General features: G+C 42.7%; 1 protein-coding gene across 3 annotated transcripts in view; it reads right to left on the reverse strand.

Annotated features, from left to right (window-relative positions):
* Positions 1–27,964, reverse strand: part of SFMBT2 (Scm like with four mbt domains 2) — a 252,747-nt gene that overhangs the window by 41,922 nt on the left and 182,861 nt on the right. For all 3 annotated transcript variants that reach the window (XM_004049039.5, XM_055353186.2, XM_055353187.2), the window contains 4 exons: positions 27,318–27,400; positions 19,840–19,966; positions 5,281–5,394; positions 1,936–1,978 (listed from right to left, as the gene is read on the reverse strand). In XM_004049039.5, coding sequence (XP_004049087.3) covers positions 1,936–1,978; positions 5,281–5,394; positions 19,840–19,966; positions 27,318–27,400 — 367 coding nt within the window. The remainder of the gene's footprint in view (positions 1–1,935; positions 1,979–5,280; positions 5,395–19,839; positions 19,967–27,317; positions 27,401–27,964) is intronic.

The following is a 27,964-nucleotide window of genomic DNA, read 5'->3' on the forward strand; positions in this document are numbered from 1 at the left end:
TTCCAAAGTCTTATCATAATTTAAAAGGGCTCTTCCAGAAATCTCAGATAAGAGGACCATAGAATAGAATATGTGTATGGGAGCAATGCCAGTAAGACCAGATGAAAACAGCATTTCAGAAAAGTTGTTGTCCAATTGTTAGGATGGCCCAAGAAAGCCTGAGACATCTGCCCCTGAGCAGCTGGCCCTGATCAGTGCGTTTCTCCCAGGTCGCTTCTGGCCTTATCTCTTGCTATGGAATTGTAATACTGTCTTCAATTATATTTTAAACATGAAGAAACATTATCTTACATTTGATTAAAATCAGACTTTTCCACTTCGACGTCTAATTGAAAACCACTTTCCACTAACCTTTGATTTCTGACCTCCGGGCCCGCGGGAGTCATGGCCACACTAAAAATAAGGCCTTAAAAGAAAATCTATAAACTGGCGTATCTTAAAATGTAACATAGGCTTATTCCAGGACAGAGCTCTGTTATAGTTCAGTAAAAATGTTGCTGAATAAATATGTGTTTTACAATGTAGCCTTAGGGGAAAAGAGGTGAACTAGGTTTCACTGGGGTGTCTAGGTTGGTGGCATAGAAACCACATGGTTGAAAAGCTCCTTAAGCTCAAAGTCAACCCTTACAAGAGATCTTAGCAAGGCCATCTATGGAGTGGTTCTCCAAGAGGGGTCCCCAGACCCACAGCATTGACGCTACCTGTGAACTTGTTAGAAATGCAGATTCTTGGGCCCCATCTCGGACATTCTGAATCAGAAATTTTGAGGATGGGGCCCAGCAATCTGTGTGCTCCAAGCTCTCTAAGTGACGGACACATGAGAAAGGTGAGAACCGTTAATCCACGGGCTGTGCATTTAGGAGTGATGGATTCAAGTTTGGATTCAGTCACAGGCGTGTTATGAAATCTCTCTACTTCCCCATCAGGCGGATAACATGGAGTCTGGTTATGAGCCAGATGAACTGCATTTAGAAGCGAACTCACAAAAAAATGCCTACAGAACTGTTCTTCTCATTCAAATAGTGCAGTTACAGTTCAATTTCATTTTATTTAAATTTAAACTCGACTACTGCATGTGAAAAATGCTGTTTTCACCTGTCTGTCCATCAGTATATTTTTATTTACTTAAGAAAGCAGAATCACTTGGCATGGAATGTACATTTTGGCATATTTTAAATATTTTTCAATATCTACAAATGTTACTAGCAGTCACAACTATTCAAAAACACACTGCCTGCCTGGACACACTTTGCTAACACCCTGTTTCCACATAAAGTCACAACTGAAATGGGGGACACCCTGTTTCCACAGAAAATCACGACTGAAATGGGGGACAGGGCATAATCTGTATTTGTTCAGCCTACAACTTAAGGCCTACACTTCTTTTCAAATGGAATCTAATTTAATCTTTGTAAGTACCCCCAAATTGTATTTTACAAGCCAGGGCACTGAGGGGCAGAGAATTAATGCCACTTGCTCAGGTTCACTCAGCGGAGCTGGGGTTGGACTGAAGTTTTCTGCCTCCCAAGCCTGGGCTACTCTAGGAGAGGTGAGTAAGCAGCAGCATTCTGAGTGTGGTGAGGGGCTGCGACTCGAAACCGCACCTGCCACGTGGGGCCCCTGCAGACGCTGAGAACTACGGACACAGACAGCCATTTCTCTCAGTGTGCAGGTCTGGGGCACTCCCCAGGTATGTCGAAGTGGAATAAAAAGTGAGCCATGGGAATCTGGACTGTGAGTGCCTTGGGGAGCAGGCACTGTATCTTGCACAGAACAGGTACATAACGAATAACAGTCACTATGTTTTACTGCTACCTCTACTAGGGTGCTATTTGTTAGATAACTCCAATAAAAACAGCCATGCTTCCCATCCTCCAAAAAGACACTACAGTTTATCGGTATACAGTGTAGTCTGGCGGGGAAAAAAGCACGTACTGTTTCTCTGGTTGCACGACTGCAATCTTTCTCTTCTTTTGTGCTGTAGAAAAGGCAAAAGGGAAAAAGAAAATCAGCTTTGTTAGTGGGGCAAGTCCGTTTTTAAAAATAGGTTATAAAGCAAAGAGGTACCCATTTTAAAGTAGCAATTTAAATGCTGAAAAGTTACGTCATTCACGCCACAATTTCCTATCAGTTTCTTCTAGCATAGGATAGACGTTCACTCACCAGATGTCAGATCTTAGTACAACTTAGTTCATTTAATCTTATCATTACACTAGCTACTTTATTTTTAAATGTGCATTTAAGAAAGCAAAAGAGTACACCTGTTGTACCTCACATAAGCACACATGTTCAGATCAATTGTTGCAAGCAGTTATCCAGAATGATTTTTTTCCAATAAAAATTGTGATGAAGCAAATCATGTTACTATCACAGCACACTCCCAAGGTGCTGTCAGAGGCATGCATTTCAACTAAAACATGTTATTCACAAAAGGAGAACCAGTAGCTCGCAAATATGCCTGGTCAAATATTGACATAAATGAGCAAATAGTGATTTCTTTGGATAAGAACATTTCCAGTTTATATTTGTAACTGATTCAGATCACCTTAACAAAAATAGACCAAAGCTTTTGGCATCTACTAACTTTGGCTCAGATAATCCTACATCTTCCAACATAAGCATAAATTAATTCCAACAAAACTTCTAAAGCTGCTAGAGTCTGGCAGGTTTGGAGTTGGAGTTTGCTTCTTTAAAGCAAAATGTATGTGAAAGAAATGCAAGCAAAAATAAATAAGAAAAATACTCAATAAGATCCCGCTACTCTTGACTATCTGATACTCAATTCCAGTTACTACTACAAAAAGGTCCAGACTTAGGATCTCTCAGGTGAAAAGTGAGTTTGGAATACTTGTCTCCCCTGGTCTTTGTTAGCGGGGTGGGGATGCCTGACCCCCTGGGAAAGAGCCAAGCACAACAGACAGATCCAAAATCCTAAAGAAGGAGGAAACTTCACAGTGTTCACCTTAACCTGTATATGATTGTGCTCCAGAAAAACCCAAAGCACTTGCACCCTCCCAAATCCATGTGAAGAGGGGAGGAAGAGGATCTAGGACACCAGGTTCTGTTTGAGGGACAACAAGGACAGAGGGGATTGGAACCCCAACCCCAGGACAACACTCAGGTTGGGGAGAATCTATTGGCCATGCTGGCTGAGCAAGGTCAGAATCTGCAGCTTTTTTTTTGTGACACAGAGCAGAGTATCGCTCTGTCACCCAGGCTGGAGTGCAGTGGCGTGATCTCAGTTCACTGCAACCTCTGCCTCCCGGATTCAAGCGATTTTCATGCCTCAGCCCTCCGAGTAGCTGGAATGACAGGCATGCACCACCATGCCTGGTTAATTTTTTGTATTTTTGGTAGAGATGGGGTTGTGCCATGCTGGCCGGGCTGGTCTCGAGCTCATGACCTCAGGTGATCCACCCGCCTCGGCCTCCCAAAGTGCTGAGATTATAGACGTGAGCCACCACGCCTGGCCAGAATCTGCATCATTTTAAGAGACAGGGGAAAAGAATGTCCCTGGGATTAAAATAATTATTGTACACTCAACGTTTTAGAAATATTTTTAAGTAAGGGGAAACGATTACTCCAACTGAATCAGATCCACTGGGCAGGATGGTTTAGGAAAAGGAGAATCCCATAGAATCCAGCTGTCTCTAATCTGAACTACCTGCTTGTTTCACACACATAATGTCCTCTGGTGCTCTTAATAATGCTAACTAGAGGAGCCCTGAAACTCTGTTGCCATCAGGGAATGTGAAGTCAGCTATGCAATGGAACTGTGTTTCCAGCAACGTTGTGAGAGTCTACAGAAGTGGCCACAGAACAGGCTGTTAGGAAGAAGTAAAGTTGGTGCCTAAATTCCATCAAGAAAATGTCAGAGACGGAATCTCTTTAACAGTTAAAACCTGTTATCTCTAAGGACTCATCATTTTAAATAACACTTCTGATATGCATTAGGGTAGAATAATAAACGCAATGATTTATTAGGTTAGAAGATTTTTAAATGGTACCATTTTGTGACAATAACCTACAAAAATATGTTAAAACACACTATTGGCCAGGCATGGCCAAAGTGTAATCCCAGCACTTTGGGAGGCCAAGGCAGGTGGATCACTTGAGGTCAGGAGTTCGAGACCAGCCTGACCAACATGGTGAAACCCCATCTCTACCAAAAATATAAAATTAGCTGGGCATGGTGGCGCACGCCTGTTATCTCAGCTACTCAGGAGGCTGAGGCAGGAGAATCTCTTGAACCCGGGAGGTGGAGGTTGCAGAGAGCCGAGATAGCGCCATTGCACTCCAGCCTGGGCAACAAGAGCGAAACTCCATCTTAAAAAAAAAAAAAAATTTTTTTTTGCATGTATTTAAATGTGCATGTGTGTGTGTGCACACATGTATGAATGGGCGTTTACTGCTGTGTTGTTTAACTGTTAATATTGGTTATTTGGTATTTCTGTAACCAAAGGGACGTGTGGTAATACACTTTATAAAGTACAGTTGAAATATCAGTGATTAGTTAGTGCTAAGAGTAGGCTGTTTATTTTATTTATTTATTTTTTGAGACAGAGTCTCACCCTGTCACCCATGCTGGAGTCTACTGGTGCTTGGTTGCCATCTTGGCTCATTGCAGCGTTGACCTCCTGGGCTCAGGCAATCCTCCCGCCTCAGCCTCCAGAGTAGCTGGAGACATGTGCCACCCTGTTTGACTAATTTACTTATATATGTACTTCTTTTTTTATGTATATACCGTATCTCACTATGTTGCCCAGGCTGGTCTCAAAATCCTGGGCTCAAGCATTCTCCTGCCTTGGCCTCCCAAAGTACTGAGATTATAGGAATGAGGCACTGTGCCTAGCCTTGTTAAGTGTTTATAAGAATGTCAGTATATTATTGGAACCAATTAAGATTCTGTTAGGAGAAGCTACATGACAAAAATCAGTTCTTTTAAAGAAATGATAACACAATAATATAGTATCTAACATATTTTTTCACATCAAAACAATGAATTGTATAAAAAACTGAGAGTGATGATTTCAGATATTTTTCCTCTGCCTCTCTGTGACTTTCAACTGTCCCTCACTGTTAAAGTTTGTCAACCTGTGACATCATCTCATGCAAACACTTAAAGATTAAGCGAGATCATGAAAACATGGGTTCTTGGTGGAAAATCAAAAATCTTATTTGTTCTTTAGAACTTGGTTATAATTTCTTTATGAAGCTGCCAATTTATTCACAAAGATCACTGGTGTCATCCACCCCCACCCTCAACTGGGAACCACTTACAGACTGTTTTGTGTGGTGTAGTCAAAGGATAAGAATTGGCTTCACACCAGCCCACTGGGAAGATGTCCATGGATTCTACATCAACAATGACCTCTGGAACAGGAGTCTGCAGCCCTGCATGGGAAGAAGTTGAAACAAGAGGTACAAACAGATCTTACCAACAAAGAAACAGAAGGACAACAATAATAGAGCATCCCTAACATGGGGAAAAACATTCCTTTATACATTAAAAAACAAAAACAAAAACAAAATAGCTATATGGAAGAGACGACTTCAGAGGAGTCTTTAATCTTATCACAGACACAATTGCTTGAAATATAAAAAGGCAGGAATAAAAGGGGTTCAGAGAAAACGAAGGTTTGGGAAAAGAGAGATACTCCGCCCTAAAAGTTAAAGAGGAAGAAGGACTGTAGGAAAAGACTGGCATCGGAGCAGGATTGGCTGAAAGAGAGAACAAGCATCCCCCCTTCCTAAGAACAGCTCTGGGGTTAAGGGAATGTATCGGAGCTTGGGGTGGGACCTCAGGGCCCACATCTAAGCCTTCATGATATGCTCCACCTAACACCAAGTAAAGGCAACCTTCATTGAAAGAAAGTCAAGCATCACAGCTAAACGGAACCAGTAAAACTCAAAAACAAGGTTTATGAGTAGTGTACATGGACAAGGCCCTTCTCTAGGAAACTTGTCAACTTATCAGTTTGGAGTTACTTTGTTTTGAACTCAGTTTGTGGCCTGTAGACTTTGGCTATGTCATAGAAAAGTCACTTATGTAGCAATGTCTAAAAGATCCCACTAAAATGTGGGACCTGATAACTATCACATCCTATTTCATAATTACAGTCATGCCTTATGAGGACCTGGCTTCACAGCCATGAAACTCTGAAAAAGACAAGAAGACTGGATTTAACAGCAGCAAAAGTTTCAAGGAGCTCTGGCTATGGAGAGAATAAATTTGGAACTAGTTAAAAGAAGAAAATTCGACACCAAATCAATAGTTAAGAAAAAAACACTTTGAACCAGGAATCAAGAGATCAGAGCTCCATTAAAAGACGGTGACCCATGGACTCTGACCCCTTAATCCAGCCCTGCTTGGTTTCATCACTGAGAACCAAGATGAAGATAGCACAGTGGCCGGGTGTGGTGGCTCATGACTGTAATCCCAGCACTTTGGGAGGCCAAGGCAAGCAAATTGCTTGAGCCTAGGAGTTCAAGATCAGCCTGGGTAACATGGCAAGACCTCATCTCTACACAAAATACAAAATTAGCCTGGCATGGTAGCATGCACCAGTAGTCCCAGCTACTCAGGAGGCCGAGGCAGGAGGATTGCTTGAGTCTAGGAGTCTGAGATCAGCCTGGCCAACATGAAGAAACCTTGTCTCTACAAAAAATACAAAATTAGCCTGGCGTGGTAGCAGGCACCTGTAGTCCTAGCAACTTGGGAGGCTGAGGTGGGAGGACTGCTCACGTCTGGGAGGTCGAGGTTGCAGTGAGCAGTGATTGCACTATTGTACTCTGGCCTAAGTGACAGAGCAAGACACTGTCAAGAAAGGAAGGAAGGAAGAAAGAAAGAAAGAGAGAAAGAGAGAAAGGAAAGAAAGAAAGAAGGAAAGAAAGAAAGAAGAAAAGAAAGAAAGAAAGAAGGAAAGAAAGAAAAAGAAAGAAAGAGAAAGGAAGGAAGGAAAGAGAGGGAGGAAGGAAGGAGGAAAGAGGGAGGGAGGGAGGGAGGGAGGAAGGAAGGAAAGAAGGAAGGAAGGAAGGAAGGAAGGAAGGAAGGAAGGAAGGAAGGAAAGAAGGGAAGGAGAGAGAAAAGAAAAGAACCTGGTGAGCCCCATTACCATCCAAGTCATCTCATAACATCACATCTGAAGAATTCTGAATCACATCCTCCCTCCCCACCAAAACCATAACTTCACGAAGCTAAATGCCAACAACCAAACACAAAATGGTCCTAAATCTGGTGCGAGCTCCACCGGCTCTGACTTTTCATCGTCAAGTAGACATGGTGAAGATGGAGTATGTTACTTGCTAAACGTGGGGTCCCAATTTAGAGTTAAGCCAATATATTGGTGTATCTCAGGTGCTCTGAACATGGACAGCAGATGCTTATACACACATACTATCATTGTCATTCATCATTTTGAACTTTTGATTGGTTCTCAAATCAATTATCACCATTGTCAGTCTTAACTTTTTAAATGTTTAATTCCCCTGTAATTTAAAGAATATAGAATTTAAAGGAATGCTAGAAGGTTCACAGGGCTTATTTTTGAACAAGGTTAAATAAATAGACATTGTTTCTGTCTAATATTGTAAGACTTGACCAACATTTAGCCTAATTGCTAAAGGAATCAAACAAGAAAGAATATGTTCAAAACAGACAAAATGTAAAGAGACTCTCCCCAGAAGCATCCAATGTGGAAGTGCCTCTGCCTGTCCTGAAGGGTGTGGGATTGATTCCCCAGAGTCCAACAAAGCGGGTCCCCGGGCAGGTTCCTGGTACACAAGGTCATTTTCTCCTCCGCAGACCCAAAGAGCATTTGTTTCTTAGCTACTCAAACATTTTGCTAACAGGTTAGATTCCTCTACTAAATATATTTATATTTCCAGATTTACATTTAGCTACAAATAAGATTTTCAAGGTCACTAAAAGTAGTACTTCAAAAGGAAGCATAAAAGTAACTTTATACTGGGAGGCTGAGGCTGGCAGATCACCTGAGGTCAGGAGTTCAAGACCAGCCTGCCCAATATGGCAAAACCTCATCTCTACTAAAAATACAAAAAATTAGCTGGGCATGGTGGAGGGTGCCTGCAATCCCAGCTACTTGGGAGGCTGAGGCAGGAGACTCACTTGAACTTGGGAGGTGGAGGTTGCAGTGAGCCGAGATCACGCCACTGCGCTCCAGCCTGGGCAACAAGAGCAAAATTCCATCTCAAAAAAAAAGAAAAAAAAAAAAGTAACTTTATGGCTTATTCCTTCCTCAATTACAACTTTCATCTTTCAATGTTCTGCTAATTCAAACATCACATCGTATTATGGCTTTAATACATACACTTCAGTACAATGTATACATTAGTATATTGCTAGGGCCATCTTTATCATACTTTAGAATCCTTTGATTGTGTTTCCCATCCAATTAAACAAGTATTTATGAGGTCAGATGTGTCGGCTACCTTTCCCTCAAGAAGGTTACAGTTCTGCCTTCTCCCACCCCAAATATATCCCATTAAGGCATCTATTAAATAAGAACTGATGGAAAAGTCAGTTATTTATCACCTGTGAAAGTGTTTCTGACCCTGAACAAATCCCATTCTAAATAATGGGTACCAAGTTCTTCATTTCCCTTTACCAAGCTTATGAGTCTACATTTATCTGGCTGGACTCAGACTAATTATTTCCCAAGACAGGAGACCCAATAGCATGCAAAATAATCTATTAAAAGAATGTCCACAATGCTTCTCCTTGATTATTTGAGGATTGCCAAAAGTTCATAGGCAAAGCTGAATGTTCCACTGAAGACCTTTATCATTTTATAGAAAAATCCTGACACATTGCTTCTTGGCCTTTTGGCTAAGATCAAGCGAAAAATCCCTGACAAACAACACAAGACCATGTTCAATCTCTTGACTTTGGCTAAGCTGCATCTGGTCAGTATGGATTCTACTCGTTTATTTTTATCCAGAACCTTCGTCTCAAAAACCATGAGGAAGCTTAATTCCCCATCTATGGGAAAGCACTTAAGTAAATCTGGGTATATCCATATGAAGGAATATTCTGCAGCTATAAAAAAGAATCAGACACCTCTTAATATACTCAGATGTACAGATCTCCAAGATGCACTGCCGAGTATAAAAGGCAGGGTGCAGAACACTGTGCATATATAGTATGCTACCATCTGTTTAAATGAGGAAATAACATATATTCATATGTGCATAAAATAAATCTGCAAGGAAATGCAAACTACTAACACAGTGGGTGTCCATAGGGAAAGGAACCAGGTGGCTGGAGGCCGGGGCACAAGAGTGGAGGGAGAATCTGACCCAGGATAAACCTTTATAGTTTTTTGGCCTTTGTGAATGAGTTACCTATTTTGCAACCAAGGCCTCCACAATCACCACCATTGTAACAATACAACCATAGACACCCAGAGAAGAAAGTAAGACTCTTATACATAAATACGGTATTGCCACAGAGGTCAGATTAATGAGGGGCCAATTACCATGAAGGAAAATAAAACTAAACAGCAATCAACATTTCCGTTTCTAAGAGAACAAAGACTTTCCGTACTCACAATCTAAATTCATAACAGATTTCTGAGAATCCCTTTGGAACCTTAAAGAGTTCTGCAGCTTGCTACCCCCTTGTCCCCGGTTCAGCAGAACACAGAGGTCTACCTGGTGCCCTCACTGCAACCACACCATGGCTCCACCCAGCCGATGACACAGGGGACTGTAATCGAGACAGTGACCTATGCTACCTAGAGCCCCAGGATGAAAAAAGGAGATGCTTATGGCTTGGGAGGACACCTGAGTGTCTTCCTAGGAACACAATTCTATCAGACTCCTAAAATTATGTAATTACTTCACTCCCAGCGAATCATAGGAGACAGCGCGAGCATGCATGAGCTTGGGGTGAGAGATGCCACTGGGCAGCAGAGGCAGGAGGGACCCAGGGCGAGGGAGGCTACAAGCCCACCACGAGGAGGCAAATGGGTTCCACCTCCTTCAGGAAGAAAATCGGAACAACTGCTTCAGCTCAGTTAAAGGCTGGAATCAGAAGAAGGAAAAGAAGTATTTAAGGGAACGTGTTAACCTTGCCTAATAAATGTCCTCACTGAAAGTTAAAGGGCATGGCAAATGCTGACAGGCTTGAGTGTGAGATGAACAGGCAAACACCAGCAGAATGCAAAGCCGGTGTGAGTGCCCACAAGCAAGACCTGGATGCTGGAAGCCCCACCTGCCCTCCGGGCGTGTTCCCTTTGCAGATGCCTATCAAGAAGCCCAGCGCGCAGAGCCTCCCTGGGTCAGCTCTGGAGCCGAAGGCCTGGGAAAACAAAACCAAAAACAAAACCAAAAACGGTGGGCGAAACTGGTGGCCAGGATCAAGGTATCATAGGAAACAGGCTGAAGGAAACGACAGAAATGGGATTAGACGAGTATGTGGGGGGGGGGGAGGGGAGAGAGGAGAGAGACCCACACAGTAGCAAACACAGTGCTTACTCCATTCCAAGCGTTCAATCCTCACAACAACCCTAAGAGATAGAGGGTGTTTTCATCCCCATTTCAGAGATCAGTAAACTGAGGCACAGGAAGAAATCCAGTGGCCGGTAAGCGGCAGCTGAAGGATTTAAACCTGGGCAGTCCAGCTCCAGAGCCTTAGAAAGCACCTGGGGTGGGCGGCTATCTTTTTCCTTCCTCGTGTTTATTTCTGGGTGGGGGGTATGTGTCTAGCATCTGTCTCCCTCCTGTTAGGGCCCCATACAGTTTTTGCAGAATTCCCACCATGTAGTAGCTGTTGCCTGCTGCTACAGGAAAAGCCAGGTCAATCCCAGACCTGCAGGCAGATGAAGGCAGGCTTGGGACCCCTTCAGTGAGAACGTGCTCACCGGGAAGTCACATGCACCATAATGGCAGCTGGAAAACCTGAACTTTGCTATGGTTCCTGCTGCAGAGCCTTCTGGAGAGGCGATTCCCCGGCCTCTGGTCAACAGTCTTCCCAAATCATTCCCAATGGACTTATGACAGCCAGAGCCAGTCCTGCTGCTGGCCCCCAAAACCTAACAGCACCAGCCTTCCGAACAAACACCTGTGGCGGGATTAAACGCCTCTTTCCCGAGACAGCTCCTGCGGGTCACCTGCTCTAACTCTCTGGAAAATACTGTTGCTGTATTCTCATCTGCTGAAGCAGCTTCTCCCCCTAAGGTTTCATACAGGCCATACTTCTTCTTTGTAAAGGTTTTAAAACCACCCACCCTGGCTTGAAATGTAATTATTTTCACGTTTACATGTTCCCTTGTTTCAATTTTGCAAGTATCTCCAAAATGCATAGTAACTACCTGACCTTTTTTGCCAGTTACGGAAAAACTTAAGGGGCTGTGTTCTGCACCTGGTCCCCTAAACATACGAGGTGGGCTCAGACGGGCTTCTCTGAACCACACCATTGTTCCACAGCTGGTCCCCTAAACATACGAGGTGGGCTCAGACGGGTTTCTCTGAACCACACCATGCATTCCCCATTTGACCTACTGGAGTGCTTTACAAACTCTAGGCTGCATGAGAAACATCAGGGGAGGGAGACTTTGCAAATGCAGATTCCCAGAGACGCTGCTAAGGGACTTGGAGGCACTAGGTCTGGGAGAAATGTGCATTCTAATAGCACCCCGTTGACTGGGATGTGGAGGGCAGTTTGCTGGAACTGTCAGTCAGTCATAGAGACAAACCAGTCAAGGAGTTTCTGAATTTTAGCTTCCAGTATAAAAGATCTCACTGTCCCCAAATTCGGTTGGCCAAACAGCAGTTCTTAATGGACTGCTGTATCTTAAATCGCTATTTCGTTTAGGAATACACATTTTATTTCTTCCTCATATCTACTCCGCAAACGCTGAGCAAGCAAAGTGCACAGGACCGCCTGTAAAAACATGGTGCTTTGTCAGGTGCACGGAGAGGAACAGAGCCCTGTGGGACAGTGTCCAGCACCAAGAACCAAATCAGAAGGCTTGCAGACACAAGTGCTCCTTTCAGCTGGAGCACAGGCTCCTGCAGGTGGCAAATCTTAAAAGAAAAGTGCTGCCTAATAATACTATCAGCGACCTCCATTTACTAAGCAATGACTACTACGTGCTAACATGACTCTTACACTCTATCGATGTTCATCCACTTGCCACCATCCTATAAGAGACTCTATCACTAGCTGTTTTATACAGCTGTACAAATAAAAAAGATTTTACACTCAGAAAGTGCCAAGTTCACACATCCAGGAAGCATATGTGCCTACAGAGGACGGGTTGCTGAGTGTCATGTTATGGAATTTAGTCTCTACTCGATAGCAAAGACTTGCAACCAAGCCAAATGCCCATCAATGATAGACGGGATAAAGAAACTGTGGCACACATACACCATGGAATACTATGCAGCCATAAAAAAGAATGAGCTCATGTCCTTTGCAGGGACATGGATGAAGCTGGAAGCTGTCATCCTCAGCAAACTAACACAGGAACAGAAAACCAAACACTGTATGTTCTCACTCATAAGTGGGAGCTGAACAATGAGAACATACGGACACAGGGAGGAGAGCATCACACACTGGGGCCTGTCAGGGGGTGGGGGTAAGGGGAGGGAGAGCATTAGGACAAATACCTAATACATGCGGGGCTTAAAACCTAGATGACGGGTTGATAGGTGCAGCAAACCACCATAGCACATGTATACCTATGTAACAAACCTGCACGTTCTGCACACGTATCCCAGAACTTAAAGTAAAATAAAAAAATTAAGTAAAAAAAAGAAACACAGACCTACTGTGTATTAGGAGGAAGGCAATGCCTGTATTTTACAGAAATAACCTCAAAGCCCCATGAAGAGGGCAGAGACAGCAGGTAGGAGGCGGCTGAAATCACAGAGCCAGGGAGGAGGGCCTGAGTGCAATGTGGGGGCCAGAAGAGGACAGGCGGAGGTCCGGACTGAAGTGACTCATGGGTTGTGGGGGTGGTGGTGGGAGGGCAGGAATTATTGTAGAGTTTCTAACTTTGAGGATGCCGTGGCTTCCGACTTGGGTGAATAACGGCATCATTCGTCAGCCAGGACGTTCACGGAGAAGAGCAGAGATGAGTTCTGACGGTTCTGCCGGTGAGTTCTGTTCTGGAAATGCTGCTACCACGTGGAGATGTTTTGCAGGGGATGGAAAGGGAGTTGTGAGTGTGAGGCCATGGGCGTGGGCACTCAGATCCGTGTGTGATGCCATGGGCGTGGGCACTCAGATCCGTGTGCACAGTGTGACTGTCCAAAGCCACAGAGAAAGATGAGGCCACGCTGGGCACAGATGGCTGAAGAGCAGGACTGGGGGATTCTAACCTCTACATCTCAGAAAAGCAGAGCAAAGAAGAGGCCAAGAAAAGTCATCTGGGGAGGAGCCGACGGTGGGAAGGGAGCCAGCCCTCCCACCCCAGGACTGTGCAGAAGATGAAGGAGACAGAGGAGCAACCAAGGAAGGGCAAGCATTGCCACGAGGAAAGGAGTGGGAACATCCAGAGACTGAAGTCACCAAGGGTGGTAGAGAAACGTACTAAAAAGAAAACATCACAAGTAAAAAGCAAGAAACAACCAACCAAAGCAGGAGATGGAGAATATATAAGATCCTTCTTAACAAGAGGTTAAGAAAACGTCCAGCATCTTCCGGCCACCACTCTTAAGAACACAGGCCACTGCAGCAGGTGAAGAGAGGACAGTGGCCCCGCCAGGTTGGGGAACTTCCCCTGTGGGTTGCTGTGTTGCGTTCCTGTCTTGGATGCTGGGTACAAATGAAGCAAGTGGAGAAGGAAAGGCCAGCATAACAGCATGAGTTCAGAGAACTAACCCACCTCCACCAACCAGTCAGATAAATGGGAAGATGCCATTGGACAATTCTAGAGTGACGCATTTCTTAAGATGGGCAAAGGACAGATTAGATTTATTCCTAAGCTATCACTGCTTCTTGTGTTTAAATACCTATGAGGAAATTCTACGGACTTATGGGATCCCCACACTGCTCCCCAAACACACTTGCAGAAATCAGAAACTACACACGTAGCGGACCTGCCTTGCACATAAGTGCTGTGCTTGTCAGTGTGGAATGTGAAGTTCGTGGTACAAGGAGGCAATTCCTCAACTCCAAAAACTTACTGTCCAAAGCTGTGCACAGCACAGATTCCTAGCTTGATACCTGTAGGGTGTGTTTTGTCATTGTTTATTTTTTCCACCCATTCAAAGCACAAAAACACTAACTGCAGATTCCATGCCTGTTTTAATTTATAACAGGGCTCCCCAGTTCAAAACTGGGTTTTGTTATTCGCACTTTAAAGCTCTCTTCAACAATTTCTGCAGTGGTAACGACTGAAAGAGCTAAATAACTCAGAAGTAAGGAAGTCTGCTGGTCTTCCTAACTCTTGTGACATGAAAGGCATTTCTGCCTCAACTAAAAGGCTAAAATACTCAGCACTGGGGAAGAGAGAGCTGATCACATTCCTTCTAAATAGGAGGAAAATTGTATGAATCATGATGAGAGCAAAAACAGAGAAAATAGGCTGGGCGTGGTGGTTCACACCTGTAATCCCAGCACTTTGGGAGGCCAAGGTGGGCAGATCACTTGAGCCCAGGAGTTTGAGACCACCCTGGGCAACATAGTGGGACCCCCATCTCTACTAAAAATACAAAAGAAATTAGCCAGGTGTGGTGGCATGTGCCTGAAGTCCCAGCTACTCAGGAGGCTGAGGTGGAAGGATTATTTGAGGAGTCTGAGGCTGCAGTGAGCCGTGATCACACCACCACACTCCAGTCTGGGTGACAGAGCAAGACCCTGTCTCAAAACAAAACAAAAATATACAGAACATCTTCCAAATGTTTCCTATAGTCTTGAACCTGTTTTAGGGGATCTCCATAGATTAATTAATGTTGCAATCATCTCCTGAGGCAGGGGTTGTTTTATCCAACACTGTACATGGGGGCTCCAGGGCACTGCTCTGCTCAACCAAGTACTGGAATCCCTCCCTAGGCAATCAGAACCTGCGTTCACCTGCATGGCTCATATCCGTGGAGGCAGGGCCCCGCAGAGGCAGCACAGAACCCTGCAGGGAGGACAGTCCGCTGCAGGTGCCAGAGGGCGGCTGGCCGATGAGTTTAAGCCCACTGACTCAACTTCATAGACATCAGGGCCTGACCTGCTTCCCTCCTCCTTCCCTGCTGTGTTTGGCTTGAGGGTCTACTAGGGATGGCTCCCCGTGCATCGAACACAGTAGACAAACTCGCTAGGCGGTATAGACCCCCGCGGGATTGTCCGTTCATCCCAGCCACCAGGAGCAGCTCAGTGCCTAAGACTTGAGCACATTCTCAAGGAACCAGGTCCATCACAGAGTCCCTCTCTGGCTCCTGAGAATTTCCTCTTCATTCTCTCTCTTGGAAAATTCTTCCTGGAAACTCTGCTAACTGCTTTAATGCAAACCAAACCTCTGCTATAAGTAATACCATGATTGCCATTTTAGAAATGGGGAAACCAGGGCTTAAGCAATGTGCTCAAGGCCACAGGGCCACCAGGAGCCTGCATTCACACCTGGCACTGCCTGGCTCCAAATTGCTGTGACTGCAGCCGACCCCGCTCCCATTGCAGACTGCAGATCATGGTGACTGATATGGTTTGGCTGTGTCCCCACCCAAATCTCATCTTGAATTGTAGCTCCCCAAATTCCCATGGTTGAGGGGCCTGGTGGGAGATAACTGAATCAAGGGGGGCAGCTCCCCCATACTGATGTGGTAGTGAATAAGTCTCACAAGATCTGATGGTTTTAGAAGGGGTTTCCCTTTTTGCTTGGCCTCATTCTCTCCTGCTGCCACCATGTAAGACGTGATTTTCAGCTTCCGCCATGATTGTGAGGCCTGTCCAGCCATGTGGAACTGTGAGTCCATTAAACCTATTTTTCTCATCAGTCTTGAGTATGTCTTCATCAGCAGCATGAAAACGGACTAATACAGTGACTCAAGTGACTACCGAGCTAGCTTGCTGCCCCCTCCTTGCCAGTGCCCCATCTGGCTAGTGCCCCGTTTGCTTCCAAAAGTCTCCTCGTTTAAGCAAAGTTTGTGGTCACCGTCCCCACATATCCTGTAGCCTCTGATGAGGGCCTCAGTGTCAAAATTCCCGCCACTTCCTACGCCTCCTCACCTGGAATCCCCATCCGTATCTTAAAATGCAACTGTTGCTATTCAAATCTGTCTCCTTTCAAACCTGTTCTTCCTCCTCTGTGTCCCTAGTCCTTTTAATGTGTCCCTGGGGACACTTCCAAGGAAGCCAAGGGATCAGGACCAGCCCCTCTATCAACTAACTCTTCAGTCCTCCATTAACAACAAGCCACCTACAATTTAATATTCTTGCCAATAGGTGGCCAGGTCTATGAGGACCAAAAAGACAATATGGTAAATTATGATGAAAGTAGATAAACATAAAGTATTATTTATGATTGATAATAAATCTTGTAAAAGGCCATTTTCAGACAAATCCAGCATGATTTGACTCATGTGAGGTACTTGAAGTCATCAACTTCACAGAGACGGGAAGGAGAATGGTGCCGGTCAGGGGCTGAGGAGGGAAGGGAGACTTTAACGGGAAGAGAGTTTCAGTTTTGCAAGACGAAAAATGTTCTGGAGATGGATGGTGGTGATGGGTATATAACTGTGCAAATAAACTTTAGGCCACTGAACTGTATAATTTAAAATGACTAAAGTGGTAAATTTGATGTTACATATATTTTAAAACCATTCTTAAAAATGAAAAATTTTTTCAATAAAATATCTCAATGAAACCACCCAAAAGTTCTTGTCAGTCTGTTGCATTAACTGCTAAACGTGAGCTAGAAATCTACCAGGTCTCACTTGAAGTGCAATGTAAGTGGGGTGCATGCATATATTTAGCCAGGTGTCCAGGAAAAATGATTCTGAGAAAGAAGACTCCAAAAAAAGATGCTAAGGAAGACAATGCAAGCAGGCGAACCTTCTTCTGGGCTAAAGAGCTAGGAGAGCACACCGAACTGCTGGACCAACGTATTTGTCCCGTAAAAAAAGGACTGGAAATGAATAGAAAGTCACTTGGTTTGTGAAAAGGCAGAGCTGTGAGTGTGGGAGCCAGTGTGTGCGGCCATAATGCTAGAGACCTAAGACTGAAAGTAACTTGTATTATATGAACAATATTCACAGTTACAGACATGATGACCTGCAGCAGAACACTGACCTAGGAGAAGGCACTGCCTCCTTTCCGGAACACTGGCCCCGTCATCATCAGTCACCCTTGCTAACTACCAGTGGTTTCTGAGAGCTTAAAATTCTTTTCAAATATGCACTTAAAATGATATTACATTAATCTCATGTAGTTTATTCATTGCTCCCTCTTCAACAACAGCCCCTTTAGAGACACGTAAAGAATGAATCAACTTCAAGAGAAGTCAGATATTAACTAGAAAGAATCATTTTAATTACCTAAAAGTGGTCAGTCTAGTGTTGAAAAGACTTCAAATCAATTTAATGCACGAAAATAACTAATAAAATTGTTACAAAGTACTTTATAAATTTAAAGTGTCAAATAAATGGCCTATAATCGGAATAATCATCATTAGACAAAAAAATTTAACAGCCACAAAGTGACCATAATGAAACTCTATCATTTTATTCCCAACATGGAGGAAAGGAAACACTAGATAGATAAAACTGAAATAATGAGAGCTAAGTGCCATTATGCTGTCACTCTGAAAGGTCAGTGCTCAGTAAGGGCCAAAATCAAAACCAAAACCAAAATTCAAGCAAGACCCAGGAAACTGACTGGAATTTTACTTTATTTGTATGCAATATCTTTTGTAAGTAATGAAAAAGGTGCATGATTTTGAGCAATAATTACAGGTAATATACTATTCAACAGATAAGACTCAACAGACTGTTTACAAACACTTTTTAGAACAATGAATCAGGTATGGAAAAATGGTCAATGTATATTTTCTGATCTGTTTCCTAACACTAACTAATTTTCATCACTACCCAGTGAAGACACTCTGGGGAATAAGAAAAAGATCGGACATGAGGTGACTTCTATTTCTTTGCTAGAAAATCAAAAATCTGTATTCAAAGAGAACAGGACAAAGAAGAAAATACTGCCCAAAATGTTAAATATACACTAAATGTTGTTCATCACTCTTTTTTAAGACATGGGAAGCTGTAGGGTCTGGGGAATTAAGCAACAGAGAAAATGTCAAGAGCAATGGAATTGAACCCCAGGCAGATCTTAATAGCTTAGCTAGTTTCTCCACCTATAAAAATCAGGACCCTCTTACTGCTGTTTGTGTTAGGTAATTAACAGTCATAAAGCATGCTGAAAGTAGAAACTGCTAAATAAATAATGACTGCCAAAGAATTTTAACCATAACGCGCTAAGTAATAAGGATAAAACATGGGCTTTTAACCTGACCGTTTTTGTTTTCAAATTAGTAATGCAAACAAGAGTCCGATCTTGTTAAGATGGCTCAGCACAGTGTTAGATAGCAAGTTAAATTTAGTCATTACAAAGTACAGAAGGAATCTTGCTTCTCCAAGAGCAGTTCACCCAACTCCAGGTGGAGCTGTGAAAATAAAGCCATGTTCTATTACTGTAAGCTACAGAAATGTTACCACGTTGCCTGTGTCTACACTTTCGTGAATTCCAGAAAGAGGCCATTCTACTTGAAAACCTACTAAGCAATCAACTTTTTGGGAATTTCCATTTATTTCACATTGATTTTGGAACCCTAAACTTCAGTAACGTTTTAAACAATTTTCTGGGAATTGGCAACACAATGATGTCAGCCACAATGACTGTTTTCCACATTTCCCAATCCCCTGGACTACAGTATGTATGAGATTGTAGGCTTATTTAAGACCTTTGCAGGCATTTTCTAGATGCATAGTGAGGAAATAAAAATGGAGATCTGAGCACCAATTCTATGATTTTCCTTCTAAACTTTTTATTCCAATCATGGTATTGAGTAAGTCGTAAGATTTAAACTATGAACTAGGAGAGCTAACTTTATTTTACTATTCATATCTATTCATTTTTGCATATATACTTGAAATAACTACTGAGTATTATGAAATCCTAGGAAAAAACCCAAAGAATTATAAATCACAGAAAGATGGGAAAGTCTTGGAGATCAAATCCATTGTAATTATTTATCACTGAAAACCCACCACCTGGAAAATATGGTTTTCTACTTAAATATAAAGTCTGATCAGGCTTCTGTTCACAAAATACAGCATTCTGTGAATTTTCTTGCACCCGTAAATACGCTATAGCTATAAAGGATAGTTTCAACATCACTGAACAAACAAGCCTAAATTCTGTTTATTAGACATTTGGGGAGAAAGTCATCCTCCAGGTACTATTTTGAGGAAGAATTAAACAACTACGAAACAAATCAAAGTAAAGGATATAACCACATTAAAATACAAATGTACAATTTTGTCCTGATAATAACCAAGACCTGGAATCTCAGTTTTAGTGACTCACATTAATTTAATTGTGACATTTGCTTTTCTAATCATAGATGTAAAAAGACCACTGTGTTCCAAACATAATTATCTTGCCAGCATCTCATTGCATGAAATTATTAGTTAAGATGAGAGCCTCTGAATACATTTATATTTGATTAGTTTCACTTATTTAAGAACACGGAATAATTTAAGATCTGTTTAAATGAAAGAGAAGTAAGGCCCCTTCTGAGAAGGGCTGCTTTCCTCCACACGTTGCCATTTCGACAAACTCTACATTCCCCCCAGCGACTGCTACCCCCAGCGAGTACGTACCTTCCAAGTGAAGCCACATTAGCCGCCCCTTCACACTCACAACGGAGGCCACACACAGTTCTCCTGGATTCCTGGGGTTCACAGCTTCAAGTTTCATGTTCTTTGTGAAACCTCGACTGAATGATGTCTGCAAGAGAAACGAGACCAACACTGAGCCAGTGCTGACGTAGCAGGACAAAGCTGGGCAGATGAAGAAAGAGCAAGAAATGCACGCACACGCATCTTACATCGACAAGACAGGCTCACGTACGTGTTTGTCCTTCCCACTGTTCATGAAGAAAGAACCAGGTGGCCTTCATTTTTGTTTCCCAGAAATTAGAACTATGCCTAGCACATAGTAGGTGCCTAATACTATTTGTTAAACGAGTGAGAGTATGAATTCATTCTCTTTCCAGTTCCATATGCGCCCTTCCTTCTTTCTTTTTTTTTTGTTTTGAGACGGAGTCTGGCTCTGATGCCCAGACTGGAGTGCAGTGGCGTGATCTCGGCTCACTGCCAGCTCCGCCTCCCGGGTTCACGCCATTCTCCTAACTCAGCCTCCTGAGTAGCTGGGACTACAGGCGCCTGCCACCATGCCTGGCTAATTTTTTGTATTTTTAGTAGAGACGGGGTTTCACTGTGTTAGCCAGGATGGTCTAGATCTCCTGGCCTTGTGATCCACCTGCCTCAGCCTCCCAAAGTGCTGGGATTACAGGTGTGAGCCACCGTGCCCAGCTGCACCCTTCCTTCTATGGGATCACTGAAGTACACACCATTTCCTCCACCTTCCTATACCCATTGATAACAGTTCAAGTGGGAACACGGAATTTCCATCCGGCATCATTTTCCTTTACAGGAAATGGGAAAAATATCCTTTAGAATTTTTCATAGTAAAAGGCCGGGTGTGGTGGCTCATGCCTGTAATCCCAGCACTTTAGGAGGCTGAGGCAGGTGGATCACTTGAGGTCAGGAGTTCAAGACCAGCCTGGCTAACATGATGAAACTCCAACTCTACTAAAATACAAAAATTAGCTGAGCATGGTGGCACATGCCTGTAATCCCGGCTACTCGGGAGGCTGAGGCAAGAGACTCACTGGAACCCGGGAGGCAGAGGTTGCAGTGAGCTGAGATCTCGCCACTGCACTGCAGCCTTGGCGACAGAGTGAGACTCTGTCTCAAATGAAAAAAAAAAAAAAAAAAAGATTTTTTCATAATAGTGTAGTTCTTTTTGATGATGAATTCTTGTGGTTTTATTTGAAACTATCTTTATTTTCCCTTGTTCTTTTTGTTTATTGCTATTATTTTCCTTTGTTCTTTTTGTTTATTGCTAATTTTGTTTATTGCTATTGTTTATTGCTTTTTGTTTACTGCTATCTTTTTAAGATCACTTTAAACATTTTTACATAGAGTAAAATTCAGTCTGTTGGGTATACTGTTCTCCGAGGGTAGGGCTGTGAGACCAGTGAATTTCATTATGCAGCTACAACCACAATCAACACACAGAACCATCCCTTCACCCCCAAAATACCCTTGCACTGGGGCCCTTTGGTAATCAGTCCCTCCAAAGCACTCAGTTCCTGGCAACCACCAATCTGTTTTCTGTTCTTATAATTTCCTTTATATTTCTTTATATTCTCATTATGAGAAAATTTTCCTGTATAACTATAGTTCTTAAACTTTAGGATCAGAATCCCCATTTTATTCTGTAAGTCATGTAAACGGACTCAATATCTGTAGCCTTTCGAGTCTGCCTTATTTCACTTAGTATAATACACTGAGATTCATCCATGCTATTACATGAAATGGAAGTTTGTGCTGCTTTCTTGCTGAGTAGTTTGTACAGATGCACCAGAGCTTATCTATCCACTTACCAGTTAAAGGACATTTGAGTCGTTTTCAGTGATTGTGATTAAAGCTGCCATAAACATTAAACATTCTGGTACAACTTTTCATGTAAACATAAGTATATTAAGCTGCTCAGGCTGCTGTGGCAAAATACCACAGACTGTGAAGTTTAAGCAACAAAAATTTATTTTGTCATGGTCCTGGAGGCTGGAAGTCAGAGATCAGGGTGTCAGCAGGGGTGGCTTCTTTGGAGGTCTCTCTCCTTGACTTGTGGATGTTGTCTTCTCCCTGTGTCCTCATGTGGTCAGGCCTCTGTGTGTATTTAGCAGTTTCTACTTTCAGCATGCTTTACGGCTGTTAATTACCTTACACAAACAGCAGTAAGAGTGTCCTGATTTTTATAGGTGGAGAAACTAGCTAAGCCATTAAGATCTGCCTGGGGTTCAATCCCCATCTTCTTCTTTTTTTTTTTTTTTTTTTTGAGACAGGGTCTCATTCTGTCACCCAGGCTTGAGTATAGTGGCATGATCTCAGCTCACTGCAACCTCTGCCTCCTGGGTTCAAGCAATTCTCCTGCCTCAGCATCCTGAGTAGCTGGGACTATAGGAATGCCCCACCATGCCCAGCTAATTGTTTTGTATTTTTAGTAGAGTTGGGGTTTCACCATGTTGGCCAGGCTGATCTCGAACTCCTGACATCTTGGCCTCCCAAAGTGCTGGGATTACAGGTGTGAGCCACTGAGCCTGGCCCCCTCTTTTCTTATAAGGACACCAGTCACACTGGATGAGGGTCCATCCATAGGACCTCATTTTATCTTAATTACTTCTTTAAAGACCATATCTCCAAAGACACTCACATGCTGAGGTATTGGGGGTTAGGATTTGAACATATGAATTTGGGGGAGGCACAATTCAACCCACACCATTAAGTTTGCCTTTCTTTAGAGATGGGACTGCTAGACCATATGGTAAATGAATGTTTAACCTTCTAGGAAGCTGCCAAAATGTTTGCCAAAGTTGCTACAGCATTTTGCATTCCCATGAGCAGTGTGTGAGAGTTTCAGTTGCTACACATCCTCATCAGCAACTGGTATTGCCAGTTTTTCAAAATCCAGCCATTGTAATAGGTATCTAGTGGTGTCTCATGGTGGTGTTAGCTTGCATTTGCCCTGCTGACTACTGATGCTGAGCATGTTTTTCTGTGATCCATACATCTTCTTTGATGAAATGTCTTTTTTTATTCTTATTCAGCCACCTCTTTTGGGTCTTCAATTCTACATAATAATTGTCCCTCAGATCCTGAGATTCCATTTGTCCTTCATTTCCCTGCCCATCTTCTTCTGTTTTTCAGACAAAATAATTTCTATTTTCAAGGTCATGGACTCTTTCCTCTCTCATTCCGATTAAGCTAATCCAATAAATTTGTTGATTTCAAATATTGTATTTTTGAGTTCTAGAATTTCTCTTTTTTATAGTTTCTACTTCTTCTCTGGGACTTCCTATCTTTTCATTCATTATGAGAATATTTTCCTTTATATCTACAGTTCTTAAACTTTAGGATCAGAATCCCCTTGAAAATCTTTTAAAAAATATAAACTTCTGGGCTTCTCCCCAACGTTTTGATTCAGTTGATTGTAGGTGGAGCCAGAGAATGTGTATTTCTGAAAAGTGCCCAGGTGATACCGAGGCTGCTGGTCTCACGACCACCCTTTAAAGGACCACTGCTTTACATCACACTTAGTTACAATAGGGGCTTGAAAATACTTGTCTGCTCATTCCAACACCTGGGTCATGATGGATTTAGTCTATGCTTGGTTTAGTCTATGTTGATTATCTTTTCTATTGATAACGAGGCTGATTTTCCCATTTCTTCTTTTCTATTGGGAATGAGGCTGATTTTCCCATTTGTCTTGAGCAATGTGGGAATTAAAGAATGGATATTTTAAATGTTATGTTGTGGTGACTCTGGATTATGTTATATTCCTACCAAAAGTGTCAACTTTTCTATTTTATCAAGCTATCACCTTGGCTGGACTGAAACTACAGACTCTGCCTCTTGAGAAGCAGCTCAAATCTCAATTGAGTTCTCCTCTCCTAGGCTGCTTGGAGTCTTCCTGGCACCTACATGATTCAGGAATCACCATAAAAACCTAGACAGAATTTACACATGGAATCTGGGGTTCCTGATCCTGGCTCTCCACTGTCTTGAGTCTCCCCTCACTTTCCAGGATCTGTGGTTGCCCAAATTTTGTAATATGGTTCATCAGGCCAGAGAGACCATGAATTTTATATCACTCTCCCACATGTCGTCAACTGTGGCTGCCCTCAAGCTAAAAGTCTGAAAAAAATGGGACAATTCTCCCCTGCTATTCCCTTCTTCCAGTCTCCTGTTCTCCTGCCTGCTTTTGCTCATGTTCCACTACCTTCAAATAGTCGTTTTTGGTCCTGTGTCCAGACTTTAGAGCTGATCTACATGCAGAAGGGTCAATTCAGTATGAGCTTACTCAGCCAGTACTGAAAACATTATTTTAAAATAAATATAAAATTTTCCCAAATTGCCAACTACTATAAATTATCATCAGACATGTTACAATACTATAGATTTATACACTTATGGATACCAAGATAAACAGGTTCCTGTAAGTAACACAGACTACTTCTTTTTCTGACTTGTGGAAAGAAATCAAGGTAATTCACATTTACATGTCTTTTTCTAAAACTTAATTTGAAAAATATAACTATATCTTTATGTAACCTGAAAAAAGTGATCCAATGCATGTTAAGAAATCAACGGGCTCCATGCCTTTACATTTCTTTGGAAATAGGAAGCAAAGATCTTCTAGGTGGGCTATTTGTTTCTGCAAGTTACCCAGCCTCACGCACAGCTATTATGTATTGAACTTCCTTCTGAAAATACAATCCCATCGGCCGCTTGAAAAACCTCTAAGTAAGTTAAAATGCATTTATCCTTCTTAACAAGGGAAAGCTACAACCACATAACCTATTTTCATTTCAATCCACCGCTTGAGGGTAATTTATAAAGGATCAATAGCAAAACTGTTACCTGTGAGTTTATTTACCAAGCATTTTACTGTGTCGATTCCTTTCATAACAGCCTCTGTTAAACATCCCTGGGGAAATGTCTTCCATGCATCCAATTCCACACTAGCTCTCCTCTAATACACAGGAGATGTGTGATTAAAAAATGAAGTCATAACACGCATTCCATTAAAGAGCACTTATAGCAAGCTAACAAATTCAGCAAAGCATCACCAATGCAATGCATACGTCAACAATCCTATCTATTACATAAACGGAGTGCCAGAAACAAAGACATTCCTCCTGAACACGCCCGCAGATTCATCCAAACAGAGAGCATCTTGGTGGACAAATCCTGAAAGCTCAGAAGCCACCTGGGAATGTGGTGATTTACTCTACCATTCAAAGCCATGTGGACAATTCCTGGCTGTGAATGGGAACAGAGGACTGATAAAAAGAAGCTTTAGTGGGGCAAGGACTATACTGCCATAGAAGAAATCACTCTTTAAATATAGAATGAAAGAGAGAGAGAAGGATTTTCTTCCAAAAGTTAATGATTCAGGGAAGGAATATTTCTCTTTGTACCTTGTCAGGTACAAAACACAATCTCAACAGGGTTTTAGGATGCTACAAGATGTTTCCACGGCCCTCAATGAAAGCAGACAAGCCAGCAGATTCTGTGACTGTGACATCAATATGGTGAGAAGTCAAGACAGCACAGGATATCAAAGCTTTCAGAGTTAACCAGCTGCAGTCCTCATGGGGGCGTGGCTATGCAGCCGGCCCGGTCACCTAAACACACACCACTCAGTTCTTCAAGATACAGAGAAACTGCTCTTGTGCAAAGGCAACATCATTCAGCAGCAATCCTGCGGAGAGCCAGGACTGGGAGCCACAAATTCTATGTGTAAATTCTGCCTAGATTTTTGACTGCTCCCCGGATCATGTAGGTGCCAGGCAGGCTCCAAGCAGCCTAGATAAGGAGAGAACTCGACTGAGATTTGAGCTGCTTCTCAAGGTCATTCAATCATAGAAAGATCCTTGATTTCCAACCTTGCTGCTGATGTGCTTCTGTATTTACAAGTACCAGCTGACCCAGTCATCAACCTACTGAATCCTCCAAACTCTGATTTTGACTTGCACTCACTTTTGAACTTGTGCCTATGCAGCCACCCCTTTCTCGCTTCGTTTTTCATATTGTTATGTCTAGAGTGCAATGACAGTGTGGCAGCAACGAACCCGCAAGCTCCAGGAAGACATGCTCAGCAAACAAGTCTCTGACCAGCGAGTGCTTTGCACTGTTGTTACGGATCTCAATTAAGAGGAGACTATAATCTTTTCGTCATAACATAAATTAACTTTCCTAACTAAAAGCATGTTGAACACAGTAGACTATACATTTAAGCCTAATTCTTAAAACAGAGATAATTGATATCTCTACTCGTAGTTCCTAGGGTTGAAGAATTATTGATAATTTTGTAAACTACAGTCATGTACTGCATAGTGACGTTTCAGTCAATGATGAAATGCGTATACAATGGTGGTCCCATATGATTATATGGTTATACCACATAACCTAGGCTATGTGGTTTAAGCTATACCATCCAGGCCATGGATGAATCTCAAAGCTGTATGTAGTATAGGGTATACCATCTAGGCCTGTGTAGGTACAAGGTACACTCTATGACATTCACACAACAATGAAGCGGCCTGATGATGCATTTCTCAGAACATAACCCCATCATTAAGCAATGCATGACTGTAGTTTATAAAACGACCTCCTAAAACTCTGTAAGTACACACATGTGCACACACACACACACTCATTGCCACTTTAAGTGTCACAAAAATCCTATTATTATGTTCCAATTAGCTCTATATGAACCAGGTAGTAGCTTAAAGTAAGCAAAGCACAGAAGTCACTAGCATCTAACTGGACATCAAAGAAAGTATTAAAGCCATCAAAATAGGTAAGACAGCATTTTAAGATTAGGCCTCAAGAGCAAAGACTCTCCTATCAATGGGTTCGTGGATAAGATGCTACACAGCAAGTGTTCCTCTAACAGGGGAACAGATGGCCAGCCGTCCACCAAAATGTGTCCTCTTCACTCCAGAGTTCAGAATCACAGCTGGGCAGCAAGCCCAGGCAGGACCCACTTACTGGCCTCACCTGTGACATGGTGCAGCCAGGCAAAGAGCTCCCACCAGGAGAAAGTAAACAGCAGTAACATACACTGCTATCAGGCTGCAGTATTTAGAACTAGCGATACCTTCTCCTTAATTTCTTTTCCTTCTTCTGGCTAGGTTACTCACCATAATGAGAACCACCTACTAATCAAGAAGACCCTGGGCTCTTCCATAAGTGAGACCTGGCCATCACCTTTTAGCATGTTCCAGCCACTGTGCATTTATTAGTCAATTTGTTAGCACAGACCAGCATCACCCTAGCAAATATACAACCTGAAAGCAGAGCTTTCCAAAAACTACAGACATTTTGTAGTTCTCCAGTGCACTATAATACTCCAACCGTGCTTCATCAATAAAAAGCAAGTTATAAAACTTATGGTAGACAAAATCTATGATTTTTAAAAATTAGGTAAGAGAGAAGCTTCTTACATTTCGGAAGCAGAAGGGAGGGGCTTCCTGCGCCCCATGCTGCTTGTGATAATCTGCCCAGTCGAAGTCCTGGCCAGAGTAACCTGGGAATGACAAAACACAGATAAAACAGTGCACATTAAGCAAAATCCCAGACAGATGAGCAAAATCAGAAGGGGTGAAAGTTTAGGCTCCCAAAAGATAATGTCCTCTGATGCCTAACAGCACTTCAGATTCCATAAGCTCAGATGAAATATTTTGGAAAAATTAAAGTACTAAACACAGGTAAACCATCGTTACTATAACACGCTATCTGAAGCCAGGTGAGGAAGGGTGGAACTTACCTATGGTGGCACCAGCCAGTGGGGGGGATTTGCCATAAGGGGGAAGAGCTGAGCCAGGATATGACATAAAACACACTCTCACCACTCACTGTGCAGAGATAGACAATGACATCTCCCTTCATAGGAAGCCTGAGTTCGTGGGAGCTTACTTTTCGGTGTCTTTATGGAAAACATGAGATTTTACTGGGAAATAAAAAATTAAAAAAAAAAACAAAACAGTACCAGGGACGACTTCTTAAAAAGTAACAGAAGGTAGAGAAGAGGGCAACAAAGAGTAGAGGGTTTGGAGAGAAAAGCTCCCAGAGAAATGAGGGAAGGAAGGCA

This window comes from Gorilla gorilla, chromosome 8 (genome assembly GCF_029281585.2).
Source record: "Gorilla gorilla gorilla isolate KB3781 chromosome 8, NHGRI_mGorGor1-v2.1_pri, whole genome shotgun sequence".
NCBI classification, from domain to species: Eukaryota; Metazoa; Chordata; class Mammalia; order Primates; family Hominidae; genus Gorilla; species Gorilla gorilla.